The sequence below is a fragment of the Thunnus albacares genome, chromosome 15, assembly GCF_914725855.1.
Source record: "Thunnus albacares chromosome 15, fThuAlb1.1, whole genome shotgun sequence".
In the NCBI taxonomy this organism is placed as follows: domain Eukaryota; kingdom Metazoa; phylum Chordata; class Actinopteri; order Scombriformes; family Scombridae; genus Thunnus; species Thunnus albacares.
In genome coordinates this window covers 29,414,377-29,427,418 of record NC_058120.1, presented here as the reverse complement: position 1 = coordinate 29,427,418, position 13,042 = coordinate 29,414,377, and the positions used below count along the sequence as shown (strand labels likewise).

Here is a 13,042-nt window from a genome sequence, read left to right as displayed (position 1 = left end):
TCTGTGTTTGACTGACAGCAGCTGGAGGGGCGTGTCGGTGTCTGTGTTTGACTGACAGCAGGTGAGGGGTGTGTCGGTGTCTGGTTTTGATTGACAGCAGCTGGGGGGGGTGTCAGTGTCTGTGTTTGATTGACAGCAGCTGGGGGGCATGTCGGTGTCCGTTTTCGATTGACAGCAGCTGAGGGGAGTGTCGGTGTCTGGTTTTGATTGACAGCAGCTGGGGGGGTGTCAGTGTCTGTGTTTGATTGACAGCAGCTGGGGGGCATGTCGGTGTCTGTGTTTGATTGACAGCAGGTGAGGGGTGTGTCGGTGTCTGTCTGATTGACAGCAGCTGAGGGGTGTGTCGGTGTCTGTTTTTGACTGACAGCAGCTGGGGGGCGTGTCGGTGTCTGTGTTTGATTGACAGCAGCTGGGGGGCGTGTCGGTGTCTGTGTTTGATTGACAGCAGTGGGGGGAGGTGTTGGTGTCTATTTCTAACAAATCTATCATGTTAATCAGAAAACTCGTACAGATATTCTACATTTGTTACAGTTGAACGTTGATCACTCAAACTGAGTAAAATAAGAAAGTGTGAGGCGGCGGCGAGTTTAAACTGTTAATCTTTATTAGTGCTGAGTGGGAGAAACAAATGACGATGAAGACTGACAAAGTTTAGTCCATTTACAATACAGAGTTTATATAAAAGAACTGGAATAAAGAGATCAGCTACGACCCCGAGAAAGAAACACAGAGATTCACATGTTGTTGGCTTCCACATCACTTTTGGCCGAGCTGGGAGAGCTGCGGAGAGGAAGAAGAGGTCAAAATGGTTTTGTCAGACACAATAAAGTTTAACATGAATATTATACAACATGGTGGACCATTCCTTTGACTTTTAAGTGATTTTACGTCTGTTTTTATGAGCAGGTGGACGACTCACTTGTTTGATGAACTGAGCAGCGTTGAAGAGTTCACTGCAGCCGTAAACAATCTTCTTCCCCTGTTTAGACTGAACACACATCAACATCAACACCATGTTTACTACAACACAACCTGCCAACTAACTAATATATAACAGTAACAGCAGCAGTACTGGTGATAATGGGAGTAGTAGTGATGATGGTAGCAGTAGCAGTAATACTACTACTACAGTAGTATCACCATCTTCCTTTAAATCAATTCTTAAAACTAATTTTTTATTGGTTAACCTATGAATTATTTATGTTTTATACATATTCATATTCAGGTAAAGCACTTTGTAACATTGGTTTTGAATTGAATAGATTCTATACAAATAAACTTTATTATTAATACTGTTATTATTATTGTAGTAGTAGTAGCAGTACTGCAGTACCTTGGCGTAGTCCACCAGGTTTTGGTACTCGATGTAGTTTCCTCCTCCCACCACGAACACGATGGCCTGAAATACAACAAATAAACACACATCAGTAAAAAGTTTAATATCATGACTACATAGAAAGCTCTTAGATGAGCTGTTTTTATTGCTAAAAAACTAGATTTATAACCACTGGGACAAAGAGAAAGAAGCTGATTCTGTTGTATTCTTCTGTAGTGTTTTGTAGCTGCTTTGGGGCGTTTGTGGCTCAGAGGTGGAGCGGGTCGTCCACTAATCGGAAGATCGGCGGTTCGATCCCCGGCTCCTCCAGTCCGCGTGTCAAAGTGTCCCTGAGCGAAATACTGAACCTCAACTTGCTCCTGAAGGCTGCATCATCACTGTATGAATGTGTGTGAATGGCTGCCTCTGCTACCAGCAGCTTGATCATTAGCAAACATTGTGTAAATAAGCAACTAATGATTACTTTTCTTATTGATTCATCTGCTAATTATTTTGTAGATTAATCGCTTAGTTGTCGGATCTATAAAACGTCATAAAACTGTGAAAACACTCGTCAGAATACGATGAAGCACAACAAAATATTCCGTTCACTACAAATTCCTACATTTAATCGCTTGGAACGATCAAATCTTTGGCATTTTTTGCTTAAAAAAATACAAATTATTTATAAATTATAAAGATAATTATCTTCTTTTGATCCACTAATTGATTAATCACTACTGTACTACAGGAGTGGAACAGGACTCTGCTGTAAACCAACACTACCTCAGCACACAACTGATGGTCCGAAACGCATTAAGAAGGAAAGAAAGTCCACAGATGAACTTCTAACGAGGTAAACATGTTAACTGAAAACCATCCAGGTGTCGACCTCATGAAGTCGGTTCAGATATTATCAAAGCTGCCATCAAGATAAACAGCAGCGACTCTGAGGAATCTAAAATATGAAACATACTTTGGTTTAAATCTGTTTGTTCACTACATGATTCCATATGTGTTATTTTATAGTTTTGATGTGTTCAGTGTTTTTCTACAATGTAGAAAATAGTAAAAAATAAAGAAAAACCTTTGAATGAGCAGATGTGTCCAAACCTTCGATGGTACTGGACGTTGTTTTCTATTTGTAATCACTTAGTAGAGCTCTTAAAGGATCATTACAGGATCTTTTGTGTCACTAATACTCTTTAGACTCTGTGTCTCTCTCTCTCTATATAATATATATGATGAATATAACACTAAGTGTGGGGACATTCTGCGTAATGAGTAAAGTAAATTCTGCATCTCATACTTTTATATTTTTGCTTCAGTTAGATTTTGTTAATATTTTTATTCTGTGGTATTTCTACTTGAGTCTTGAGAACTCAATACTTCCTCCACCACAGCTCGCTGTCTGTTAGTGATCAGAAACCTGAAGCCTCGTCCATGAATGGATGAAAAGCCAGATATTCTAAAAACTTGTAAACTTATAATTTAAATCAGAGTTGAGCAACAGTTCACTTTGGCTCAGGCAGGATATCTGATAAGCTGCTCAGCATCATTTCCAGTCTGTCTTGTGTTTGTCCTGGAAACAACTCGTACTGAAACAAATCAATCACACGATTGAACCGAAGTCCAGAGACTCTGCTCACCTCCTGAAACGGGTTCTTGTTCCTGGGAATGGAGCTGCAGAGGAGGAAGAAGAAGAAGAGGATGAAGGAGGAGTGAAGGTGATGAGGCATTCCTGAGCTTTCTGTCAGTCGACAGCAGTCAGTGTTTTATTGACTGACGGTTACCAGCTCCTCTAACTCTGACATCACACTGCAGGTAGAAGAGCTGATCAGAGCAGAGCCTTCGCTTTCACTGCCACTCACAAACTTAACAGTAACTATTTCTTACTACTTCAAAATGATCTTACAGGATCATTCTGGTGATTTTCTATATTCTTCTTCATGTTTGGATCCAAACCAACAACAAACTGATCTATTAACGAGTATCATGTGTGTATCAAAGCTGATATATCTTATTAAAAACCCGTCAGTGAGTCTCAGCGCTGCACTGGGCGACATGTTCCTTCATCATTTAGAAACGGCTCTGGAGACTAATAACAGCATCGCGTTTTCAGTCTCTGGAGAGTAGTTCTGTGTCAGGAAGACGCTACTGAGCATGTGCAGGAACGCGGTTCTGTCTACACGGCTCTTATAGCTTGTTGTGCTACAAATCACAAAAGCTGCGTCTCAAATCACATACTTCTGTTAGTTCATGTAGTACACTGTGTACACTATGTACTTACTGGTGTAGTGCGCAAATTTGGACAGAGTAGTGCCGTCTCAAATCAAACCGGAAATTAGCATTAGCTAGCGTTAGCATTCCTGTTATCGCTTGCGCCACCAAATCATTACAGACTGTTAAATTAACCCAAAAAACATACTGATGGCTTATATCCTACAACAGTATAGTGGTGCTTAGTGCTAAAAAACACATGTATAACTTACATTTGTATAATGCGGTGATGTTCACCGTAGTTACAACGTACTCGGCCGCCATTTCCAGTTTGAAAAGTGGTCCCTCCCCTTCCGCTACGTAGCCAAGATGGTGACCATTGAGGGCGAGAAGCGTCCATAGTTCCACACTCAACTTTTTGACCGTTTTGAGTTCATTTTTCTATACTTCACAGTGTAAACGCACTTATGCACTCAAAACGTTAAGTGTAAGTAGAAAAATATGCGATTTGAGACGCAGCAAAAGTCTTGACCTTGTACTAAACTTCTTTGAAAAATGTACAATTTCTGTGTCAGTCTGATCAATACGACGAGCGTGAAAAAACTGATTATTTACTGTAAAGTGTGTTTTGGCCTTTAGGACAATAACGGAGGTCTACGGCACCGAGGAATCAGATACATCAGGCTTTAACACACACAATACTTGTTAGTCGATCAGAATGTTGGTTTTGGTTTGTTTTATCCAAACATGAGATTTATTGATAGTGAATCACCAGAATGATCTTTTAACTGTTATTCTTTGATAGTTTGATAAAAATGGGCCCAGAAGTGTGTGTGTTTGAGTCGTACCTCTCGCTGCCTCGCAGCATCTTGGGGTCAAAGTATCGATAGTCGTCTGTTTCCTGGAAGATCAGACAGAAAGAAAAACATCAGTCAGTCACTTCCACACTGATCATGTCTGTATTATTTGGATCTCGTTTGTATAAATGTAACATTCATTGAACCTTGTAAGTGCTTCACTGGCTGCTGACAGTTGTTAATGGCAGTCATCCATAAATAACTGAAAGCTGCTATAAAACTGACATTTAGGAGTTCTGTAAAAGTAACTATCCGCTTTTATGACTTAGTAAATTATATGTTCAGACACTTTATTGTGCTAAGCAGCTGATTCTGGACTCATGGTCTTTGATTTTTTTTTTTCCCAGAGGAAACCCAGTAGTCACCACAGGAGCTGCAACAGTTGTGAGTTATTGATAGTTAAAAGCTGACAGAGCTGCAGAGTTATGATCAGCTTCAGATCTGTCACCTCGTTAATATTTACAGGTCAGAGCGTTTGTCTTCTACCAGGTTCTGATCCGGTTCATCCACATTCATGTTTGGTTTCTTTTCTTTCAAGGATGACTGAGGAGGAGTTATGTGTTCCTTTTTAATACCACACTGAATGCAATTTAATAATATAATAATAATAATTTCATAAAATTACTGACAGTTAAAGAATGATGGAAACCAGCTGGGACAATAAGGCCTACAATTATTTATTAAGTACACAAATTTATTAACATTTTTCAGTTTTCTTCTAGTCCACAGTGAGTGGAGGAGCTTCCTGTAGGTCTGATGGTGCTGACTGAAACTCCACAAAATAAAGATTAAACTCCAACTGAAATCACAGTTAATCACCAATCTTTGCAGTAAAAAATAACGTCACCATGCTAACATGCTGTTAACAGCATGTTAGCATGGTGATTTTGAAGAGCAACAACCAAACCAGCATCTAATGGGTCTGAAGTGACATTTGCAGGTATGTTTACATGCTGTTTAATGTGCTGCAGCTGAGCAGCTAATTAGCTACCTAGCTGCTAACTGACATTAGCGGTGCACTTTTCCCCAGTGAACATTTGTTTGGTGGCTCGTTCATCAAGCTAAGCTGCAGGACGAGACGTGTGTTCATGTTTTTAAGTTAGATAAGAAGGAGACTTTAGCAGGAGGCTAATGTGTCTGTGTAGCAGGATGCAATCAGGCTCAGTGTGACCGACTGCTCTGCCGATGATGGAACGACATGTTATCACTTTATGCAAAGATTTGATTTGCTGTACGGGAATAATTTCATGATGAAACAGTATTTAATTGAAATAATGTAAAACAAGGAGGCGCCGTCATGAAATCAAAGAATTTGAAATATACATTTCTGCCTTTTGGTTTCTGATTTTTTCTCGAAGCACAACACGTGAACATGGACGTGATTTACAGACAGAAAACAGCTTCCTGCAGCACGACCGACAGCCGCGAACACACAGAAACACTTACAACTGATGTTACTGCAGGTCTACAGCAGGAAAAGAGACGATATTCAACACCTTCAGACAGGAAGTTTAACACTTTTTATTTCCTTTTTACCGATCTTTTGAGGAAACTGAACCTTTAAGACCTGCAGACGCCCTGATTTAACTCAACACGTCTCTTTCCCACACTGCAAAACATAACCTCAAAATACACGTAGAGGAACAACAACAGGAACATTTACACAACATGAACGCACGCGCACACACACACACACACACACACACACACACACACACACACACTCTGAGGACAATCTGATAGAGGGAGAATGTGCTCTTCTGTTTCTTTCATCCTCATCCCAGTCCCGTCTCTCTCCCCCCTCCAGATTTACAACAACAGGATCTTTGTTAGTCGTCTGTAACTCCAGACGCTGAGAAACCCGAGTGTGTGTGTGTGTGTGTGTTTGTGTATATGTGTGTGTGTGTGTGTGTGTTTGCAGGGTCAAATGACTACATGAGTTGAGGAGCAAAATCAAAAATTTCACCGCATCACCTTCATCATCATCATTACAAGTGTGTGTGTGTGTGTGTGTGTGTGCGCGCTTTAAACTGCGTGTTGATAGTTTCACATGTCTGTAACATGTTTTTGAATTAATTTATCACACAAACAAACAACAAACAAACTGACCGGGTGCGACTTCATCTCCATCAGGTTGTCCAGGATCCGAGTGACTGGAAGGTTCTGGAGGAGAAAATAAAATAAGTTTACTTTCAGAGCTGAAAGACGTGAGATTATTGATCGATGATAGATGATAGAAAATTAACTGGAAACTATTCTGATAGCGTATTAATAGTTTTGGTCATTTTTAAAGCAAATATTCTCTGTTTCCAGTCCTGAAAGATGAAGATTTGATGCTTTTCTTCATCATATAAGACAGTTAATTGAATATATTTAGATGAGTTATTGTAGTCCCTGAGAAATTATACTGTGCATTTTTCACTATTTTGGACATTTTACATAAAATGATCAATAGAGATAAAAGTCTGCAGATTAATTGATAGTGAAAATAATCGTCAGTTGCAACCATAAGTCCCCTCCACTCAATAACATCTTCTTCTTCTTCACCTTCAATCTCAGTTTAACACGTGAACCTACCAGCAGGATTTGTGACGTCACAACTAATTAAGAGCCAATCGTTGTCCAGTATTCAACGTACACAAGTGTGATGTGGAAGCTTGAAGCCTCCAGTGAACAAACAGTGAGAATGAACTTTACTTTGAAGGAGGAAACATCTGGTGTCCAGCAGGAAAACTTTAGGAATCAACAATATTTACACATTCAGGGATTCTGTCCTAAAACACGTCTGGAGGGGATCCTGAACCGTGACAGTGAGCAAGCAGTGTTACATCTTCATTCACCAGTCTTCCTCACTAGAAAGTCTTCGTCATGTTGCCTTTGAACATTGTTTTTCTGAGTCAGTTGAAGGTTTTAGATGAACTGCAGTTTTGGTTTTCACAGCTTCAGTCTGCAGGAATCTTTGTTTTGTTTGGATTTAGTTTCTGTTGTGTCATTGTGAGAGTAGAAGAAGACAGTAAATATCAACATCTCCGTCCAGACTGACAGTAACGCTCCCTCAGAGGGTTTCAGTTCAGCTCCTGTATGAAGGAAACACACACCACCATCCCTGTCTGTCTGTCTGTGTGATGATTATAAATGACTTCAGGAGGTGTATTTGTGCAACTTTCACCCAAAAACATCCATCATCATCATCATCCTCGTTGTCATCATCACTGCTGCTCTGAGTCTGTCACATTCGGTGTGAATGATTTAACCTCCTGGCAGACGCAGACGGGTGGGGTGTGGTGTTCTGCTGGTGAGGGAGGTTAAATAAAGCGAGGATGTAGATGAGCTAATCTTCTCGAGTACAGACGTACAACGGAGGAATGTTTGGAGGCTGGTTGCCAACGGTTACGAGGCACACGCCGCCATGTTGGAGGAGTGACGACAGAAGGAAAGTCATGATGAGGAAAGGAAAAAGGAAGAAAATGTCTAATCAATCATCGTTGCCTGATATCAGACGTGAACTCGTTACACTGAGTTTCCATCTTCAGTCTGACGTCGCCTCCCATCCAACTGATGTCTGCTGTTTGGTTTTCAACATGGCGGCCGGGTCACAGCTAAACAGTAAAAACTGAAACATGCTTCTGAAGACGTGTGAGGTGAGAAACAGGCCGTGTAGTAACTGAAGCTTGATTCATGTTTGGTCAGCGCTGCCTGGTTCTGCCACACAGCTGGACAACAGCTTGACAACGTAATTAATCCCAGCTGTGGCAGTGATTGGCTAATCGTTAGTCCCCCCCCCCCGCAGCGCTCATTGGATCAGTGAGAAACCGCTGTTTCATGTCACCATGCCAGACCAACAGAATCAATCAATCACCCTGTAGAGACGAGGATTACAGCTCTCAGACGTGGCGGACTGAGTATCCTCTGAACAAACCAAAGCTTTTACCTTCTAAATTTAGTTTTATTTTGCTTTTTTTGGGGGCATTTTATGCTTTAATTAGGTACCGACAGCAGTGGAGAGAGATCAAAGATCCTCAGTCTGATTCCAACCAGCGTTTTAAACCCTTAAACCTGCTTCAGATCAGCAGTGAAGCGGGTCGAACCTTCGCTGTGGGTCTGCAGGACGGAGGTTCATCTGTAAACTGCTGCAATTTAAATTCTTATTTAACTTTGTGCAGAGACTGAATAACACCAGAGACAAGGATGGCTTCATCGCTCCATCCCTGAAAAAGTCTGATATGTTGCATTTAGAGCAGCAAAGATCAGTCAATTAATCAATTAGCTGATCAACAGAAATCCAATAATCACGTTAATCATTTTTTAAGCAAAAATACCAAATATTCAGCTTCTCATATGTGAGAATTTGTAGCTTTTCTGTTTCATACATGATAATAAACTCAATATCTTTGGATTAATCTTTTTAATCTTTAGATAATCCACACCAACATCACCACTGACCTCCACAACATCACCACTGACCTCCACAACATCACCACTGACTTCCACAACATCACCTTTCTGTTTATTTTACTATTTAAAATGAGTAAAATCTCCTCTCTCTCTACCTCTCTCTCTCTCCCTACCTCTCTCTCTCTCTTTCCCTCTCTCTTTCTACCTCTCTCTCTCTCTCAACCTCTCTCTCCCTACCTCTCTCTCTACCTCTCCCTCTCTCCCTACCTCTCTCTCTCTCTTTCCCTCTCTCTTTCTACCTCTCTCTCTCTCAACCTCTCTCTCCCTACCTCTCTCTCTCTCCCTCTCTCTCTTTCTACCTCTCTCTCTCTCTTTCCCTCTCTCTCTCAACCTCTCTCTCTCTCTACCTCTCTCTTTCTACCTTTCTCTCTCTACCTCTCTCTCCCTCTCTCTCTCTCTTTCTACCTCTCTCTCTCTTTCTACCTCTTTCCCTCTCTCTCTCCCTCTCCCTCTCTCTCTCTGTCTCATAAACACATTGACGATGGACCTGTTTGTGATCAGCTCCTCCTGTGCGTGTGCACTCTGAATCAGAACATGATCGTGTGTGTGTGTGTGTGTGTGTGTGTTTGGGGGGGGGGGGGGGGGGGGGGGGGGGGGGGGATTGTTGTGTTATCAATACTGCAGTTATAAACTAAACTTTCTGCAGCAGAGTGAGACGTCTGTCCTCCCTCCCGCTCTCGGTCAGTCTCTCCCCGGATGGCGGGCAGGTTGCTCGGGTTCTGGTTGTGAGCGGCGGTCGTTCTCTGACTCGTCGCTGCGTCCGTGTGCTCTGCAGATCAGTGTCGGCGCAGCCACACACACGCCACCTCTCTCTCTCTCTCTCTCGACCGCACGCTCGCTACGCACTGATCTGATCCTTAAAGCAGCCATGCTACTTGTATGACACATTTTAATTTAGAAAACCCTCCTTGATGCTATGTGATATGTTCTTAACACAACACTGTCAACATACAGCTGCTTGTCATGGTTTGCTGTACACAGCTGCGTGTTATTTGCAGTTTTTTGGTCATATAAAGATCATCAGACAGAGCAGCAAAAAATGCTACAGAGATACAGAGACGTCCTTGATTTAAGAATATTTTGTGGGACTTTTTCATAAATAACTACTAAGTATAACTACTATATGCAGGTGTGTTTGGATGCTGTGCGGATGCACTGCAGGTTATTTTCTGTTGGTTTCCAGCAGCAGAAAGAGTTTAACTCACATGCTGTTTGAGCACCAGGTTCTTCACTCCCTCCATGACGAACTGAGAGCCGGTATTCATCACTCTGGAAAACAGCCTGCAGAGGAGAGAGGAGAGAGGAGAGAGGAGAGAGGAGAGAGGAGGGAGGAGGGAGGAGGGAGGAGGGAGGAGGGAGGAGAGAGGAGAGAGGAGAGAGGAGGGAGGAGGGAGGAAGGAGGAGGGAGGAGGGGGGAGGAAACATGGGAGGAAGAGGAGGACAGGGTTAGGCTGGTAGTCTGAACACATACTGAGTGAATAAAATATTACTGATACAACAAATACTGATACTAATCCTCTTCCTGTTGCCGATGTTACTACAGTTACTACCAAAATACTGCAGCTACTATGACGACTGCTGCCACTGCTGTACAGTACTCTATGCATACGCCTGTTATGTTTAAAGACAATTTAAATGATTCATAAACTCAAACAGTTTGAAAATAAAAACTGAAAAAAACAAAACATGAAAGCAACTGAAGTGAGTTCTGAGATGTGACTGAAATGATGATGATGATGATGATGATGAAGTACAGGCCTCAGTTCAGAATTTCAAGGAAATGAAGGCAGAGTTCACTAATGACATCATCTTAAACATGATTAACAGCTCAACATGAAACCAAACCATCATCTAGATTTAAATGATGAACGATGGCCTCAGTGTGCACACAGCAAGTATAACCATCACTCTCTCACCAGTTCAACCACTTTACTCTTCTTCCTCTTCTTCTTATTTCTTTCCCTGTATTTAACTGTATCAGCCGCCTCCTCTAGTTCAGCTGGTGTTTAGTGCCTTGCACAAGGACACCTCAACCACAGAGTCTGTCTAATACATCAGCATGGACGATATCACCTGCTGATTTCAGCTTTTCACAGATTCGTCAGTATCTGTATTTATATGAGCTGAAGTTTGAGATCATTTAGAGAAAAAGTCTCCAGAACACAGTTTGTCCACCAGAGAACATTTATACTACAAATAAAACGTCCTGCTCACCACATAACTTTGTCACTGTTCCTTTAGAAATCACATTTAAGGATCCATGGCAAGTTTCCATGGTGATTTCCTCAGGTTACCAAGGTGATATACCCCCATTGATTGATTTGATTTATTCACTGGGACAGTGTACAGTTTTTCACTGCACCGGAGTTAGCTCCGAGCTAATTTACATCTGCAGTCGCCCACAATAAACAAAACACACAACAACACAACAACAAACAGTACAAAACAGAAAACACAGAACACAACATACAAAACACAAAGCTACACACAACAGCACATGTCAGTCATTACTATGATGAACTACCTGGTTACCATGGTGATTTACCCTGGTTACCGAGGTGATATACCCCCGCTACTATGGTGAACTACCCAGGTTACCATGGTGATTTACCCTGGTTACCAAGGTGATATGCCCCCGCTACTATGGTGAACTACCCAGGTTACCATGGTGATTTACCCTGGTTACCGAGGTGATATGCCCCCGCTACTATGGTTAACTACCCAGGTTACCATGGTGATTTACCCTGGTTACCGAGGTGATATGCCCCCGCTACTATGGTGAACTACCCAGGTTACCATGGTGATTTACCCTGGTTACCGAGGTGATATACCCCCGCTACTATGGTGAACTACCCAGGTTACCATGGTGAATTACCTTAGTAACCACAGTGATTTACCCAGGTTACCATGGCTTTTACCCCTTGATTGTTACCATGATTATGAGTTACCATGGCAATCTTCCCTTGTTACCGTGGCGATTTACATTGTTTACTCTCTGGATCTGAATGTGACTAGTTAGGACGGTAACGGCTCTCCTTCAGGTCTCAAATGATATTTTAAAGGCTGCAGATGCTGGAGGTTGTTTTGGTTTTATCGGATCTTATCGCAGCGTTTCGATAATGTGGACGATCACATTCTAATCCACTAAATCACCTGGTGGACATGTCTGGGTTCTCCTCATATCTCACTGACAGGTCTTTATCAGTCTCTGTAGGTGAACACTGTGGATTTTATCATGGTGGCGTCCCCCAGGGATCTGTCTTGGGACCCGTTTTATTCTCCTTTTAAGGGAGATTGTGTTCTCCGGTCGGCAGCTCCTGAGCTCTGGAATAGTTTCCCAACAAGCTTGAAGTCTTTGGATACTGTGGACTCTTTTAAACCTCATCTGTTCAGACAGGCACTTGGGTAGCATGTGGTATTTATGTTTTAATTTATCTCTTCTGTCTGTTCCCCTTTGTTTGCTTTATCTGATGTCTTTGTTTCTATTCATTTTGATTTGATTGTATTTGATTTTATTTCTTTGACTGCTGTCTGTGAAAGGTGCTTTATAAATAAACTTTGCTTGCTTGCTGTTTCACAGCTGATTGGACTCTGGTACCGCTGTCAGCTGCAGTCACACAGATGGGACTCGTCTGTTTAAACTCTCAGAGATCATTATCAGCATCGTCCTCAAAACATCCAGCGCCGGTCAGGCTCGACTCGACAGAGAAAGAAGACGGTAGTTTTTCTATTTATTGTCTGCAGTCGTATTTCTCCTCATACAGCGGAGAGATCTGCAGTTATTTTATGATGTAAGACGACATATTTCTGCTGAATCCAACAGGAAATGCTTCCAATAAACCGAACTGGATATCAGTCAGACTGCAGGTTCAAGTCTTTTAATCAGTGATTATAACTCATTCTAACAGCAGCGCTGCTTTCATATCTTCAGTATAAAAGTAGATTATTGATTATTTTGTCTTTTTTATGTTTTAGAATTTTTGAGTAAGCTTTCATTTGATGATTTAACCATGTTTAAACCATTTTAACCAAAAAAATGCCACAAAAACATTTAAAAGTATTTATTACTATTATTAATATTATTAACTTACCCCATGGGTTTGACTCCACTGTTGCCATAGTTGGCTGGAGTGGCGGCCATCTTGGTAAACGCCCTGGAAAGACGGAGAAGAATCCAAAAATGACTCAACAGTTC

General features: G+C 41.7%; 1 protein-coding gene across 2 annotated transcripts in view; it reads right to left on the bottom strand.

The window, feature by feature from the left end:
- Positions 1–581: 581 nt before the first annotated feature.
- The window catches only part of scfd1 (sec1 family domain containing 1), a 38,825-nt gene continuing 26,364 nt past the window's right edge, over positions 582–13,042 (bottom strand). For both annotated transcript variants that reach the window (XM_044375941.1, XM_044375942.1), the window contains exons 18-25: positions 12,939–13,001; positions 10,053–10,128; positions 6,502–6,555; positions 4,384–4,436; positions 2,965–2,998; positions 1,334–1,399; positions 920–988; positions 582–780 (exon numbers count right to left, since the gene is read on the bottom strand). In XM_044375941.1, coding sequence (XP_044231876.1) covers positions 757–780; positions 920–988; positions 1,334–1,399; positions 2,965–2,998; positions 4,384–4,436; positions 6,502–6,555; positions 10,053–10,128; positions 12,939–13,001 — 439 coding nt within the window. In that variant the 3' untranslated portion in view covers positions 582–756. The remainder of the gene's footprint in view (positions 781–919; positions 989–1,333; positions 1,400–2,964; positions 2,999–4,383; positions 4,437–6,501; positions 6,556–10,052; positions 10,129–12,938; positions 13,002–13,042) is intronic.